Source organism: Prunus mume, linkage group LG2, assembly GCF_029339155.1.
Source record: "Prunus mume cultivar Tortuosa linkage group LG2, ASM2933915v1, whole genome shotgun sequence".
NCBI classification, from domain to species: Eukaryota; Viridiplantae; Streptophyta; class Magnoliopsida; order Rosales; family Rosaceae; genus Prunus; species Prunus mume.
The window spans coordinates 18,327,380-18,344,561 of record NC_142699.1 but is presented as its reverse complement, the minus strand read 5'-3'; the positions used below and the strand labels follow the sequence as shown (position 1 = coordinate 18,344,561).

General features: G+C 37.1%; 1 protein-coding gene across 3 annotated transcripts; it reads left to right on the top strand.

Annotated features, from left to right (window-relative positions):
* The first annotated feature begins 6,759 nt into the window (after positions 1 to 6,759).
* PFT1 (phytochrome and flowering time regulatory protein (PFT1)) lies at positions 6,760 to 16,529 on the top strand. 3 transcript variants are annotated; one of them, XM_089045641.1, is made up of 16 exons: positions 6,760 to 7,359; positions 9,026 to 9,056; positions 9,431 to 9,494; positions 9,940 to 10,070; positions 10,476 to 10,685; positions 10,773 to 10,838; positions 11,206 to 11,416; positions 11,859 to 11,926; positions 12,050 to 12,841; positions 12,986 to 13,039; positions 13,851 to 13,879; positions 14,300 to 14,368; positions 14,472 to 14,556; positions 15,244 to 15,330; positions 15,688 to 16,141; positions 16,172 to 16,529. In XM_089045641.1, the coding sequence occupies exons 1-16, from the start codon at positions 7,262 to 7,264 to the stop codon at positions 16,378 to 16,380; spliced, it is 2,658 nt and encodes an 885-aa protein (XP_088901767.1). In that variant the 5' UTR covers positions 6,760 to 7,261; the 3' UTR covers positions 16,381 to 16,529. The 3 variants fall into 3 exon arrangements, with proteins under 3 accessions (XP_088901767.1, XP_008243186.2, XP_088901766.1); XM_008244964.3 differs by having other exon boundaries at positions 15,709 to 16,529; XM_089045640.1 differs by having other exon boundaries at positions 15,688 to 16,529.
* The last annotated feature ends 653 nt before the right edge of the window (positions 16,530 to 17,182 follow it).

Sequence of the window (17,182 nt, the reverse complement as noted above, 5' to 3'; positions counted from 1 at the left end):
ATACATATGCTCTTACACCCATGCCTCTAGCAAAGTCATATACCCAGCAATCTATTTCACCGTAGACCTCGAAGTTTGGCCTAAGAGCAACTCAGCGGAGCATTAAGCCCAAGGCTGGGGAGGAAAAAAATGACGTTCCAGCAAGGAGCCCAAGCCGGGTTAGGAGTGGGACCACGAAGTCGGGCTGGCCCTTAGGCGATTCAGCCCGAGGGCTAGTGATGTCATGCACGACGCGTGCGCTGGTTTATTTTATGTAAAAAAATTTAAACTCGCGTCGTGGACGTTAGCCCTGCGCAAGCTCCAACGGGTAGAAGACAAGTGTCAAGCCCTGGGCGCTCCGATTTGCTTCTCTCCTCTAATCCAATGACTAGCTTTTTTTTGGCAATAAAATTATGAAAAAAAATCGAATTTAAATACCTATCAATATCCTTCACTTTCAACACCAATCCTCATACATTTTCTTCTACTTATACTATTATTCACTCTTTATACTCAACATTTTCCTCTCTTTCACCTTGTATTTTTAGTTCTTATATTTATGGCTTCTTCTATCGAAACCAGAGGGGCGTGGAGCACCATGGAAGATGTTTTCTTGTCTGAGGCTTGGCTCTAAGTTTGTCATTGTCCCGTGTCAGGCAATGAGATGAAATTTTTTCATATGTGGAAAAAAATTTATGCCGAATTTTATGAAAAAATTCGGGGTCGACTCATACGGAAATTGCATTGTCTAGTAGGTGGAAAATTCTCAATAAAGAGTTGGAAAATGGAGAGATGCCTTGAAAAAAGTGATGGACAACCATAGAAGCGGGGAAAATCTTAGTAACGAGGTAAGTATTTTGTAATTTTCGTTTTATTAAGTTTAATGTCCTAATATATATATTTTTAATATTTCTTGCATTTTCAATTTTTTTTTAATATTTCTTGCATTTCCAATTGTTTCTTAATATTTCTTGCATTTTCAATTTATTTGTAAGGTTAATTGCATTTCCATTATTTTATTTTTTTTGTTACTTGTATATCCAATATATTTTAAATATTTCTTCTATTTCCATTTAAAAAAAAAATAGATGATTCAAGCATAGATGTGGTTTGGTGCAACTGGGTAAGGCAAAAAAAGTTTCAACTATCATCAATGTTGGGAGGTTGTGAAATATTGCAAACGCTTCAAAATTATTCCCACGGGTCCCGTCTTTGTGTTAAACAAGACACCACTCTGTGATTCAATGACATCAGATTCACCTCTCGATTCCCTTATGAGTGAAGACTCACCCATCGAAAAGGAGCCGAGGCCCGTTGGGTGAAAGACTGTGAAGGCAAAGAAAACGGGTAATTTGAGCAATAATAATTCAACAATTTTGGATGAAATTGCAAGGCAGAACGCCATAAGAATTGAAATAGAGTAGAAACGCCAAGATAACAAGATGACAATTCAAGCTGAGTATGCACGAGAAAGGAAGTATTTGCACAAAAAAGATATGTACAAGACGGATTCGGGAAACTATGGTGATGGATACAAGCCATATGTCCCTTGAAACAAAACAATTTTGGAAGCTGGAACGAAGGGATGTTATGAGAAGAAGACTTTTCCAGGATGATGGGCCTAGCAACACGGATTGGTTAAATGATGAAAACCATTAAATTAGTTGGCATACCTTTTATGTATTTGTATTTTTCATGTTTTCTATTAAAGTTGTTGTAATTCATGTATTTTATTTTAGTAGTAGTAATTCTTAATGACTTGTATTGGATTTCTTTATTTAATAAACAAAGCATTCAATAAAATACCTTTTTATTCAATATATTCCATACATCAAACAAAACATAATTAAAATAAAAAAAACTACAAACAAGGCACAATGATAATAACAAACCACAACCAAACCATAATAAATAAAAAACAACACAAGCAAACCATAACTAAATAAAACATAACCAAAGCATCTATATTACATCATTCATCTTCATTGCCTTTCATCGCCCATAGATGTTCCATCAAGTCAACTTGACGCCTTTCATGAATATATGAAGATTGCATCTCTATATAACGATCTATCATCCGAGTCATGAAACGACCATCCATCACCAACGGTTCTGGCTCAAACGGTTCTCCACTTGGCCCTATGAGCCTTTCATAAATCCGTGTCAAGGCCGTGTTACATTGGATCCAGTTTGTAGACCTCTAAAGCATCATAATCGTACTTCATCCTCCACAATCATATTATGGAGGATGATGCAAGTCATCATAATACTTCTGAGGATCTCTTCATCAAATATACGGGCTGCACCTCGAATAATCAACCATCGAGCTTGAAGGATGCCTAAAACACCTTTCGACATCTTTTCTGTATCCTTCTTGATAGGTAGCAAATAATTTTTGCTTATGGGATCGGGGATTCGGAATGGATTTGACAAATGTGGTCCATCTCGGATAGATGCTGTCAGCTAGATAATACCCCATCTGGTATATTGTATTGTTGACTTGATAGATGATATTGAGGCCTTGGCCTCTCAAAACATCGTTGAAGACCGGAGATTGACCTAGCACATTGAGGTTATTTTGGGATCCGACAACTCCGAAAAAGACATGCCAAACCCATGTGTCAAAGCCAGTAATGGCTTCAAGGATGATACTTTTTTGGCCTTTTCTATTTCCGTAATCACCTTGTAAGGCAGTTGGGCAATTCTTCCATTGCCAGTGCATGCAGTCGATGCTACCAATCATTCTTGGAAATCCTCGAGCTTCGAACTTTTTGTAGAAGCCGTTGGAGGTTCCTGGAAGTAGGTCTACGCAGGCGGTCCCTAGTGTACAGAGTTTCAACTGCATCACAAAATCTCACCAAAGCCTCCAACGTAGTGGACTTCCCCATCTGGGCAATCTTATCACATGATCGCAGATGCTGCATACGCTAACATTCAGATAACATGTAAGCTTTTGCTCCGGAAGAAGTCTCAAAACCCCAGCAGCATCACACTTTTGAACAAAGTATGCATCATAATTGCAAATATCATGCACGACTTTATTGAACAAATGAGGTTGCATTCCAAATCGCCTTCGAAAATCAACATCAGAGTACAAAGTAGTTGGGATAAAATAATTTTTCAAAAGATTCTTACCCCGAGAATGCCTATGTCTGTCCACATTTTGGCGGCGGCCGACTTGTGAACCACGGCGGCGACCTTGGTTCTCTTCATCTTGCAAAGCCTCTACTATGACAACTTATTCATCGACTTCTCTCTGTAACTCATTGATTTCATCTGCTCTACGGTTTCTCTAATTTGTTTCTTCGCTCTTGCCTCTCCAAACATCTCCTAAAATTCTTCCATTGAGAATGAATGGAGTATGAATTCTAAACTATGAGAAATGAAAATATAGAAAGATGTGGTGTGAGAGGTATGAGCTGAGCCACTGGTTTTATAGAAAATTTTGGCAAGATAGAGATGTCATGTGGCTTGATTTGATTGGATAAAAATCTTATTTGAAATTTGAAATTCATAAGAAATTTGAACCCAAATTTATCTGAAATTTGAATTTTGAAATTCATCCGAAATTTGAACCCAAAAATCTTATCCGAAATTTTATCCGATTATGAATAGTCTTGACACGTAGGAACCCGAAATCTTATCCGAAAATATTATCCAAATTAATTATTGAGGTTTAAAAATTTGTGAAAAAAACAAAAAAATGAATAGTAATTGCCATTTGCCATGGCAACGGGTGAAAACACAAAATACTATTTGCAAAGGCAACCACTATTCACGTGAATAGTGGCTGCCCTAGCTCCCCCCTTGCCATGGCTAAGGGCAAATAGGTGGAGTTGCTCTAATTGTCTATACAACCATGTTAAGCACCTAGAACCCCATGAATAACCAACAACACTATCAAGGTTTTCTAAGTAGTCTAAGGTACACAATTTGGACTCTCGTGCCAGTCTTGTCAACAAACAAAGTGCAACCCAAGAGATATAACAAATATGCTCTGGCCGAATACATGATATACTCCTCTGAATCTGTGTCTAAAGCATTGGAGAATCGCGCCCGTAACTATGACAAACTCACATACTCATCACTATACTAGTGCATTTGTTCAGTAGCCTCTTCATTAGTCACTCCTAAGTACTTAACTAACAACTCAAAATTTGTATCGTTATCATTTTCAAGCAGAGCAACCGCTGCACTAGACACAGGAATGCCTAAAATAGATGACACATCATCCAATATGATGATCATCTCACCAAAAGGCATGTGAAAGGTATTCGTTTCGGGATGCCACCTCTCAAGTAATGTAGGAACCACAATCTTATCAGCATTCCGATAAGAACACCTAATAAGTTGCTCTAATCCAGACCTCTGAATGTACCTTTTGAATATACCATTATTTGGATTACCCCACCAATTCCACGCACGAAGGGTAGATGTCTTCGACATGCACCTAAGGGGCTCACGTTCTTAGTTAAAAATATACATATATTAAGGTTAATTACTATAAACCAGACTTATATTCTACATTCTATTGTCATAGTAAAACGACTTACCTAGTTATTCCAAATTGCAGATGTTATGTGAGTTTTAAAACTCGTAAGTAAAGATGGATCAATGTGACCTACTCGAGATGGCTCAGTAGGCTCGACATGTACCTCAACATTACTATCATGAGTAGCAGCTGCATCTTCAACCTTCTGCGTTAACATTACTATCATGAGTAGGAGCTACATATTTAACCTTTGTAGTATTCTCAAAGTGATCTTGGGGAGCCGCTCTCTGTCTCCTCGTTGAGGCCATGAGATGCTGTCTATTATATTGAGATAATAAAGCCTCCGTAGTACCTCTGCGAGTTCATCTTCATATATAAAAACAAACAATATTAAGTACACACTCAGTAACGTATTCGGTAGATGATTACTAAAAAATAGAAACAAATTCGGTAGACTATCATTGAAAAAAGAAAACATATTCGATGGAGTACCACTGAAACGGAAATACATTCAGTGGGCGTCTCTTGAAAAATTGAAACAAATTCTGTGGACTACCACCGAAACTAGGTAACGATTTCGGTGGTAACTCACCTAATGTAAAATTAATTTCAGGTTCAAATTCGGTGGACTACCATTGAAGCAATGTAACCATTTGGGTGGTAATTCACCGAAACAAAAATTCCAGTTTCGTAAAACTAGGTTCGAACCATACACCCACAAAGTTGAAATCAATACTAGACTTTGGCTTTTCAAAAGTGAAATCAAACCTAGACTTAATCAACACTTAGAAACATAAATATAGAAATCAAAATTAAAATTAAAATCAAACCTTGGCTATTCGAAGGATTTGTGAAAACTTGACTGATTGGTGATGGTTGAGGCAATGGTGGTTTGCAACAGGATGAGGCATTTGGGGTTGGCTATGAGGTGTGATGGCTCTGTTTCAGAGATGGGTTGTGCGATGGGTTCGGGTTTGCAGAGATAGGTTGTGTAATGAAGATTGCATAGATGGGTTGTGCGATGGCTCTGCTTCAAAGGGATGGGGTGTGCGGTGAAGGTTGTTGTAAACTTGATGGGGTGTGTCTGCAAGAGGAGATAATTTTCGATGGGGTAGGGCTTGATATGGAATGGGGTGGGGTTTGATATCAGATGGAGTGTATCTGAAAGGGAATGGGTTTTTCGATGGGTGTTGTATGATATGGATGGGGTTTACACAGTAAGTTAGGGAATGGGTTCATAAGGGCAATTTATGAAGAAAAATAGGGTATAGTGAGTAATTTGAAATTTTTTAAAAATTTAGTGGGGTGTAAGGCCATCTCTAACCCAAAATATGGCCCCAAACCTCTCCCAACCCATGAAAATGAAAGGGCTAAAATTTGGGAAAACCCAAATTTGGACCCAAATACCAAACCATTTATTGCCCAGACCCAAATATTTTCGTGGAGCCCACTTTCATATCAGTAGCCCCATGTGCAAAGATTCCTCCGTGGGCCCTACCTCATTTTTTGATGCTGCCATATTTTCTTCCAAAAAGCCACTTGTCAATCACCTAGGAAGTTGTCGTTAACGGCAACATTTGAAATTATTTGTTGTTTGTTTTGTTTTGTTTTTTTCATGTAACGTAAATAAACGATGATGATTAAATCTAAGATATTTTAAAGGTTAAAAAAAAAAAAGATATGACGGTTGAAATTTAAATTCCAACGGTCAAAATAATATTTTAAATTAATCTAGATCATATCCAACCCCAAAACTCACTCCAAACTCTATAAATACTCATCCATTTCTCAAATAATCTGCCAAAAATATTTTATCTATTTCTCAATTTATTTTTCCTTTGTCAATCTCATCAATCTCCTTTCATTCTCATACTTTTGTAATAATCTACTGAAATAATTTGATCAATCACCTTTGGATGAAGCTTTGGAGATGGTGAATGAGGTTGACAATTGTTTCAATCCTCATTTTGTGTTTCAATTATTAATGTTGTGTGTTTACTTTTGGAATAAAATTAAATTTATAGAATTTCAATTTTGTTTAGGTCAAATTGTTCAAAAAAATTAAATTATGATGTTATTTAAAAAGATTAAATGAAGAAAAGTTATCCATAAAAAAAATTAGACTTAAACCATTCTTAAACTATTTAATAAAGTTGACAACCTAAAATTTGAGTCAGTAGGGTTTGGAGAAAAAACAATTTAAGTTCGGGCAAAACCTAAATAGTTACTTTTTGGAGGGGAGAAATTTGGGTTTAGCTTCTCATGGGTTGGAGAAGGCCTAAAAAGATTATGGAGTGTAAAGAGTAAATAATAGGGTTCATATAGAATCTCCCTAATTTCAATTCATAATATTTGCATTAATCAAGTGTATTTTTTGGTATTTTGAATGTTTCGAAGTTTTGTAACATTCTCTGCCATTTGCTTGATATATATAGATTCAAGAAATGAAATTTGATTGGCATAATAGGAAGAATTACAAAAGGAAAGGATTTGTATTTGTTTTGTCCAGCAAAACTTACCGTTTACAGAGGTTTCCACCTTCCAACGAAAAAACCCGATGCGCCCGCCCTCTAATTTTGCGCCACCAGAGGAACCCCAAAAACCAGTCGTAGTTGTAGTAGCGGGGTTTTGGCTCTCGTTTAAATACTGGTGCCTGCTGTCTTCAACCAGACGCTGCGTTTCCTGCACTGATCCCATTTCAAGCTTTCAACTTTCTCACATTGACGGACAACCTGTCGCAAGGCAGTTGAAATTTCTTAGTGTTAGTTAACGGTCGTTTCTGGCCTTAGGATGGCGGAGAAGCAGCTGATCGTCGCCGTTGAAGGCACCGCGGCCATGGGGCCGTACTGGTCAACCGTTATATCTGATTACCTTGATAAGATAATCAGGTAGGAACTTCTCATACTCGGTGTATTCTTTTGTTGATTTTGATTTTTAGTGATGTTAGGGTTTTGGTTTGTTTGCTTATCTAATTTTGTTTTGTTTGGTTGCTGAGAAGTTGTGGGAAAGAGGGAAGAAATTTTTAACTTTTGCGACTGCCACTCTAACTACAAGATTTTACCTTTTCGTTTATTTTATTGGAGGAGAAATGTTTATGGCTCTTTTATGTGATGTATTAGTTTGTTTCCGGCTGGGTTTGGTGGCTCGGAATTGAACTTAAATTGCAAGTTTTACTTTTGTGCTTGAAGACGCTGCATTTCAATCTGATGTTGGTTATGTGGAGTAGTTTTTGGGTAACTCGAATCATAGAGTTTTGGTTCTTTGGCCGGCTATAGAAGTACCTCAGAAAAATAGATCAGTGAACCTCAAAATGTCCAATTTCTAAACCCTTATACTGTTGAAACCATATGCAGCCTTGCTATATTTCTACAATGTACAAGGTTTGATTTCGTACAACTGATGGAAACTGCATTATATATATAATTAACTAGTTAGAAGTTGTCAGCGATGATGATCTGCAAATGTTGAACTGTTGCTTATTGGCATGTGGTGGAAAAATAAGTCCTATAATATCATATAGATATTTTCCATATATCATGATGAACTTCCATCCAAATTATGCACAATACAAGAGGTTTAATGAGTTGAGTCTTGGTTATTATAGAAATTTATGCTTTAGGAATATATAGCATACCTATTGGCTATAGCATAGGCTATAAACCTCTCATATTTACATTTTAGGTTTTTACATTGAATAACTGGTTGGCTTACTTTTCGCTTTTGATTCATTTCTGAACTTAATAATATCGTGTTTGAGCAAATAAATTCAAACGTTCTGGGTTTCCTCCGGTGGTGAAATAAAGGAGAGAGGATAAATCCTTAGACATCTTGAAGCGGGGTGTTATGCTCTAGTTGATATGATTTTTACAGTTATTATTATTAATTAATAACTATTATAGGTTACATGTGGTCAATGGTGGATAGCTAGTTTGTCTTTTACAGAGTTCCACACAGACGCGTCAATAACTAGAGAAAATAAGTGCATACGTGCTTGTTAGCGAGACTAATCGATATCCCTGAGGTTGCCAGTGTGATCTTTAAAAGAGGATTCCCATTTCTGTCACAGAGAAAACCCTAATGGCTGAGAAACAACTTATCATCTCTGTTGAAGGGACTGCAGCCATGGGTCTCTTTTGGGAACTCATTGTTGTAGATTATTTAGAGAAGATTGTGAGGTCTGCTATTTAAGTTCTAACTCATTCTTCTATTTTTCTTCGTTTGTGTTTTGTCATAGCTTTCCCTAGAGGGTTGCATAAATGATGAAATTTTATCATGCCTTGCCGCTTACAGTTTCATTTTCTTGCACATGGAAAACTTATTAAGTTGTCCATGAGAACTCTAAAAGTTAACAAGTGCCCAGCTTTAACAGCTTCAATTACAGTTCATATTAGGAAGATTAACTAGGTTCATTAATTATATTCCTGTGCATAGAGCCATATATGAACTTTCAATATGTCATTGCCTTTTCTCGTTACATGTTGGATCATTAACTTGAATGGCATTTTATGCATTACTATATCTGTATGCCAGTTCTGATTTAGTTTTTTCATGCAGGTGTTTTTGTGGAAACGAGTTGAATGGGCAGGTATGCGCCTTTTTTCAATAAATTTATTATTGTCTATGTTTATGATTCTGCATCAGAAAGGCATTTGTCAAGAACTGCTAATTGTTCATGCAAAAGCTATTTTCTGAACATGTGCCCATATAATGTTTGGCATTCCAGATAATGCATTTTAGTGTTGTCCAGTTTCCTTTGCAGGATTCAATTTTTTGTAATGTTGCATTAACTTTTCTCACATTCTGGTCATCATGCCTTATTTATTAATTATTTATCAAACCATAGACATCTATAATCTAACATTTCACTTTCAGCTAGCAGTATGAATTCCCTCTGTAAGATTTAGTTCTAGCTTGCTAGCCTTTTTCTTATTTACGAGATATTTTGCTTTTGAGATACAGAAGCCCTCTACTTCTACTGTTGAGCTCTCCCTGGTCACCTTCTATACTCATGGATCGTATTGTGGTATGTAGTTTTCATTCGTCTTAATCCTTGTTATCCAATATATGACCTCTCTTGTTACTTTATTGCTTGGTGATTTTCACATCATACTTAATGGAATGATCCCTTTGCAGTGGTGGGTTCTCAGTGGATTTGTGTTAAAGAATAAAATCATACCAATGTAGTTTTTCTTTGTGCATAATACCGCCTGGAAGACATCAACTTGTTTGAATTGAGTGCCTTGTCTACTTTTGTGAACTTTATGTTGAAACACAATGAACTACACGACTTCAAAAAGTACATTTTCCAGTTCCCCTTAGAAAATAGAAGTATCACTTATATAAGAGTAACATGCCTGTGATGTTATGAAGCTTCCATTTCATCTAGACAATGTGCAGGAATTTCCATGTCTTTACTGTAACTGGCTTTAGCTCAATATCTTTTTATACTTGTACAACCTTTTATGCAGGTTGCCTGGTACAACGGAGTGGCTGGACAAGGGATTTAGATCTATTCTTACAATGGCTTTCAGCTATACCCTTTTCTGGGGGTGGTTTTAGTGATGCTGCAATTGCGGAAGGGCTTTCTGAAGCTCTAATGGTATGTTGTTTCAGTCAGTCCAAGTATTTTGCTTATCCATACATATAATTGTCTCTTTTTTCTTTTTTCTTTTTTTAAATAAAAAAAAGTGAGTCAAAATTTATATCACAATGGCTTCCATCTATACTGGTGACTATTAGTTCTAGGGGAGGGAATGAAAACATGTCTTACTGCTAAGGATTGGTTCTTGACCACAAAGAGCCTACAATTTGGTTTATGGAAAGAATGTGGAGAAGTGAGTTAGATTAAATTACAAGTTATAACTTACAGCTGCTGTGGATCTACTTCCGATTTTCCACAGATTTTAAGTTAAAAGATCATAAGCCTTTTGGATCATTATTGACTGCAGTTCTTAAGGTTACATTTTAAGCTAAACATTTACTATTCTTCTGCTGTGTAACTCAGATGTTCCCTACTGTTCAAAATGGAAACCAAAATCAACAAAATGTGGATTGTCAGAAGCATTGCATACTTATTGCTGCTAGTAACCCTCACCCCTTGCCCACACCAGTGTATCGACCACAACTGCAAAATTTGGAGCAGAATGAAAGTATTGACGCACAAACAGAAAACCGTCTTTATGATGCTGAGGCTGTTGCTAAATCATTTCCACAGGTAGTTTTTGTTTAGTTTAATGGTGGCTGTTCCTTTTTCTTATTAGGTTGAACATCATCAGTACTGATCCCTTACTTTTCCATCCAGTGCTCTGTTTCGCTGTCAGTCATTTGTCCAAAACAGCTACCTAAACTCAGAGCAATTTATAATGCGGTATGCAGATAGTTTGACTCTATTTCTTAGTTTTTGTTCTTATATATTATACCCTTGACTATTTTTTGTTTTTAGCTAAATCAACATCTTAACGATCCTTTCTTTATTTTCCTTAGTGCTCTATTTGAGCTTTACACCTTTATGCTGCCAAACTCTAGACTTAATTGCTTAGACTATCCTGAAAGAAAATTAGCTTTCTTTGGTTATATGTTTAACTACTGTCTAATTATGTTAATTAACCTGCAAAGAAGAATGTTTGATCTGATACAAAAGAGAGGTGACATAATTATTGCCAGACTGATATTTTATTTCCTATGGTTTAAAATCACTAGAAGTTGGCATGATAGAGACCACTTTTCCAATGCAGGGAAAGCGCAACCCCCGGGTGGCAGACCCACCAATTGATAATGCAAAAAACCCCCAGTTTCTTGTTTTAATCTCAGAGAACTTTATGGAGGCCCGTGCTACTTTAAGTCGTCCTGGAAGTACAAATTTGCCCTCGAATCCGAGTCCTGTGAAAATGGACATAGCTCCTGTTGCTTCAGTTACAGGGCCGCCTCCAACTTCTATGCCATCTGGTTGTTTTTCCAGTCAATATGCTGCTCCCTTTCTAAACGTGCTAGATATTGAATATCATGTATTTTTTTATAGTGCAAAATATCTGGTTTATATTTTATTTTTAATGAAAGAACTTAATGATTTCTTTCCAAATATACATTTGATTTTATTCTTGCTTTTATCTTTCAGTTGAAATGATCAATGCGTCAATACCAATGTACTTGCAGTTTTTATTTTATTTTTATGTATAAGAGTACTTGGCTCATCATTATGAACACCTCACAGATGAACATAATAAGTGGAAATGTTTGCAATTCATGGGATACAAGGCTCTTTCTGGTTTGAATTAATCAATTAAGTTTGTTATGGTTAGGTTGTTCATAATTTTTTCATGGTTAATTCTTGCTTATCCTGCTTTGTTGAAGACTTACCCCCCTTTTTTTGGTTTACTTTCCAAATTAGTGAATGGATCTGTTATGAATCGGCAACCAGTTGCTGTTGGAAATGTGCCTCCTGCTACTGTAAAAGTTGTAAGATTTGTTATGCTCCCATTTGAGTTTTATGCTTTGTGCTGCAAGGGTTGTTTTTTTTGTTCTGTTGTGTTGATTTAAATTATGCAAATTGTCATAGACTTCTGTATATAATTTGTTTAGGAGCCAAGTACTGTAAGTTCCATGGTAGCTGGACCTGCGTTTCCACATATTCCATCTGTCCGTCCTCCTTCCCAGGGAGTCCCAAGCTTGCAGACTTCTTCACCATCTTCTGCTTCTCAAGAGATGACCACAAATAATGAGAATGTGCCAGATTTGAAACCTGTAGTGAGTGGTGTGACACATCCCTCACGTCCTGTTGGTAGCATCCTCAACAATATCTCTCAAGCACGCGTGATGAACTCAGCAGCCTTAACTGGAGGAACTTCTATAGGACTCCAAACTATGGGTCAAAATCCTATGGCCATGCATGTATCAAACATGATATCTAGTGGAATGGCATCTTCAGTGGGTGCTGCTCAAAACGTGTTTTCATCTTCAGGGTCTGGCACTCTTACACAGGTTGCACAGAACTCAGGTCTTAGTTCATTTACTTCAGCTAATTCTAATGTGTCTGGAAATAATAACCTTGGGATTTCGCAACCAATGAGTAACCTTCAAGGTGGTGTTAGTATGGGTCAATCTGTACCTGGCATGAGCCAAGGAAATCTCTCGGGACCACAAATGGTTCAAAGTGCAATTGGCATGAACCCTAACATGATGAGTGCCCTTGGTTCATCAGGTTCCTCCTCTGGAACTGGTACCATGATTCCTACTCCAGGAATGCCTCAACAGGTGCAAGCTGGGATACAGTCACTTGGTGCAAACAATAGTTCAGCACCTAATGTACCGTTGTCACAACAGACATCAAGTGCTCTGCAATCTGCACAATCCAAATATGTGAAAGTCTGGGAGGTAGGTCTAGTATATTTTTTTTGGAAAATATTTGAGTTGGGCTTTTGTGAGATAGAATATCAGGGAAAATTTATAAGAGGGTTGGCTCTTGTTTACTGTGGAATTCTGCAATCAGTTATATTTGAATGATCTAAACACATGCAGGGAAATTTATCTGGGCAGAGACAAGGGCAACCTGTATTTATCACCAGATTAGAGGTTTGGTCTCAGATGCCCCATGGGATCACATGGACTTCTTTTTAATTTTATACTTGTTTTTAGGATTCTACTTTTCCCCCTCTAATAAAGTTTGCTCTCTTGTAGGATGTTCATATGCTTTTATGTGCTTTTACTTAAAGTTGTTTTGGGAAAATAACAGATACACCCCATGTGGTCTGACATTTTGTGCTTATGGTTTATTTTGTGACACTCATACTTCTGTGGTTTCTTTCATTGCACATAATCATTAATTTTGAGAAGAAAAATAATGAAGCATGTGTGTGGCTCTGGCACATGAGAATTTTCAGGATGTTTTCATAAAAACTGGTTGTGAAAGACCATATGCCCATCCTCTTCTTCATCTTTGATTTCCATCAACTCCACTCTTCACCCAAAACTCCACTGCCAAACTATCAAAACAGAGAAATGCAAACTCCAGATTTCCATAGAATCAAAGCCAATGTGTCTATCATGGATAACCATAGGTTTTCTATGTGTTCCCTTGTGATTGTGCTTTTGAGTGATTTATATTACAAAATTATTATGCATTTGCTGCCAGAGAAGGAGAGAGAGAACAATAATTGCAGAGAACACAAAAAGTGGATATATAGTTTTCTTACATGTTAATGACACATGTTAATTAGAAATTTTAGTAAACCAGAAAGATGCAAGTGTCCTGAAATAAACCACAGAGATGAGCAATGTTTTAGGGCCTAACCAAATGGGGTTTATTTGTAATTTTCCCATTTATCTTTTACAATATTAGCAGTTACTCAATTATTTACTAAAATCCCAAATGCTTCTTTGTCAGGGTTACAGGAGTGCTTCAGCTTCTGAGACGTAAGTTGGGAGAGTGCTCTATTTTCTTTGCCAAATAATATGTCAATGGAATATAATCAATGGTTTAGAGTTTCTATCTTTAACACAAATTTATTTATTTTTATGAAAAAAGGTCTACTACTATTGGTTAAAATAAAAAGTTAATGAACTGAGTTTGTACTCAACTTGATTTCATGCACCTTTACTAGGCAAATATAGATTATCTGAGAGTGGATGTGTTTTCTCAAGTTACCTCCATTCTTAGAATCCTGATGATCTGAGAGTGGTTGCTATAAGTTTTGATCAGAACTCTTTAGTTGGGCTGGCCTTGTTGGTTGGTGCTTTACTGCACAATAAAGTGTTATAATTATGGTAAAACATAATGTCATTGGCATATATCTTTTACCTATATTGATCGACCTGTGTTTTCTCACTCCTCAGGCTTGCAGCAAACTGGCCACCAACAATGCAAATAGTCAGGCTCATATCTCAGGACCACATGAATAACAAGTAACTACTGTTTATTGAAAGATTTCCCTCTTGTATTTTATATATTGTCCTGTAGTTGTTATACTCCTCAGTCTTCTTGATTTCATTAACATTTAAATTTCAGGCAATATGTTGGAAGGGCAGACTTTCTTGTTTTTCGGGCAATGAATCAGCATGGGTTTCTTGGGCAGTTGCAAGAAAAGAAGCTTGTAAGATGCTTGCTCTCTCTCCCTTCCCTTATATGTATTTCTTCCTGTAAACTGTGTAGCCAACATATTCCAATTTGATTTTCTTCACAAAAATTTTGACTTTCTTCACAAAAATTTTGACTTTCATCATTCATTCTGCACTTCCTTTTTCAAGCCCTTTTTTAGGTTTTTTTGTTTGTGGGGGGTGAGATAGAGTGAACCACATCTATACTTTTTGTACGAGGGGACTTCGCTTTTTCTCAAGTCTTTACTTTGAAAAACTCTCCTTATTGCTATTCAATTACTTACAGCTTCCACTTTATCCCTTAAGTTTCTCATCCACTTGTCCAATGATCATGCTCTTTCGTTTATATTAACCTAATCATCATTATTAGCCCTTGCTTTGTGACATTCTCATATGAACCTAGATAATTATTTAATCAAACTAAATAACCTCCAAATGTTGTGATAAACTATATTCCATTTGTGTTATTTATGCATTTATTTGGGTGAATAATGGTCAGCTTGAAGTGGGGTTAAATTTTGGATTCTGTTCTCATCCTTGTGAGGCTTGAGCATCAAAGCTAGTTGGTGTCTTCTATTTTATTTGACCTTTTATTATAATAGTTTCCTCTGAATGTAAATATGAATTTGAGTTCTTTCCGATAGATTTTTTTCTCAAAAAGCTCGTTCCCACTTTTTTTTCAGTGTGCTGTGATCCAATTGCCCTCTCAGACACTACTGCTCTCTGTTTCTGACAAAGCTTGCCGCTTGATTGGAATGCTTTTTCCTGGGGTGAGATTGCCATTCTTATTACTGCTGATTGTGATTACTTATTATTTATTTATTTTCCAAATAATGTTTTAATAGCTACCAACTCTGAGCTTGCAAGTCCACAAAACGTATGTAAGGTACCTTCAGTATTAAAAGCAACCTGCAAAATGAACCTTGTACTTTGTGAAGATTGTTAGGGATAGATTAAAGAGCTTTGTAGCAGCCTGTACAAGGTGCTTTCAGTTCTGAAGGTTCCCTGCATATTCCTCAACTTTTGTTTTAATTTTTTCCAATTTTGAAATGGAGGCCTGTGGGGTTTCTCCAAAATGAGGTTGTGGCACGGCATTGTAACTTTCTTATAACCTGGTTCTTTTAAAGCTAAGTGTACCGTCGGTTCAGGATATGGTTGTGTTTAAGCCACAAGTAGGTGGTCAGCAACAACAGCAGCAACAAATGCAACAGCAGCAACCACAACAGCATCCACAGCTACAGCAGCAGCAGCAGCATCCACAGCTACAACAACAACAACATCCACAGCTTCAGCAGCAGCAGCAGCAGCTGCAACAACAGCAACAGCATCCTCAGATGCAACAACAGCAGCAGCAGCAGCAGCATCCTCAGATGCAACCACAACAGCAGCAGCATCCTCAGATGCAACAACAGCCGCAGCAGCATCCTCAACTGCAACAACAGCAGCAGCAGCATCCTCAACTGCAACAACAACAGCAGCAGCATCCTCAACTGCAACAACAGCAACAAATTCCACAACTGCAGCAACAACAGCAGCAGCAGCAACAGCAGCAACTTCCACAGCTGCAACAACAGCAGCAGCAACTTCCACAGCTGCAACAACAGCAGCAGCTTCCGCAGCTGCAACAGCAGCAGCTCTCACAGCTACAATCACAACAACAGCTTCCACAATTGCAGCAACTGCAGCAACAGCACCAACAACAGCAGTTGGTTGGGACAGGAATGGGCCAAGCTTATGTTCAAGGCCGGTCGCAATTAGTTTCACAGGGACAAGTTCCCTCACAAGGGCCCAATATGCCTGGAGGAGGCTTTATGGGTTAAACAAACAAGAGCTTCGACTTATTACAAATACTTGTAGACTGGCATGTGAAGAACTTAATTATCAGCCAAGTATAACCTCAAATTATCACAGTTTTACTTATGATTTTTAGAGGCCTCTCTTCTTAAATGAGAATTTATACCTTTACGCATCTTGACATAGCTCTTTACCAATACCTAATCCTGGTTAAGTGTGCAAGTTTTTATCCCATGAATAAGGCCATACCTTTTTGTCTTCTGCAGAAATTTAGCGTGGGTGCGTTATATCTTCCCTAAGCCAAATTTTTGGTGTACTTGTTTGATTTGTAATCGCTATTTACACCCTCACACGCATACGCATATCAAGAAAGAAGCAGCTTATTGAACAACGTGTGAACTTGTTGGTTGAACATGTATGAAAGTTGAAACCTAGTTGCATTTCTAATATCATTATCATAATTTTCTGTAATATATGTGTGATGTTGAGTTAGCGTAAGATTAAACAAAACATGATAATTAACCTTTAATTTTGTGGTAATCAGTGGCTAGCAGTCACCTCCGGGCGTGCAAAGTGACAGGGGACACTCAAAAAGAAGAAAAGAATTAGACACCACCAACTACCCATGAAGAAGAGCATCCTTGGTCTTTAATCATTATCCCTCAAACTATGCCCTCTTCTCTTTATAAAGCCGTAATTTTATATAATTGTACTGATTGAATTTAAGGTGGATCCATTCACCCACTAACAAATTTTTATTTTTATTTTCCATCATTGATTCAATACTCGGAATAGAAATAAAATAATTGTATAAAAGGAACTTTCCAT

Bases quoted from the DNA above. Each gene is read 5' to 3' on its own strand.
- PFT1 (XM_089045640.1), top strand. From the start codon at position 7,262: ATGGCGGAGAAGCAGCTGATCGTCGCCGTTGAAGGCACCGCGGCCATG. The intron at 10,839-11,205 runs GTATGCAGATAG...TTTCCAATGCAG, and splicing joins TCAGAGCAATTTATAATGCG to GGAAAGCGCAACCCCCGGGT. The intron at 13,880-14,299 runs GTAAGTTGGGAG...CTCACTCCTCAG, and splicing joins AGTGCTTCAGCTTCTGAGAC to GCTTGCAGCAAACTGGCCAC.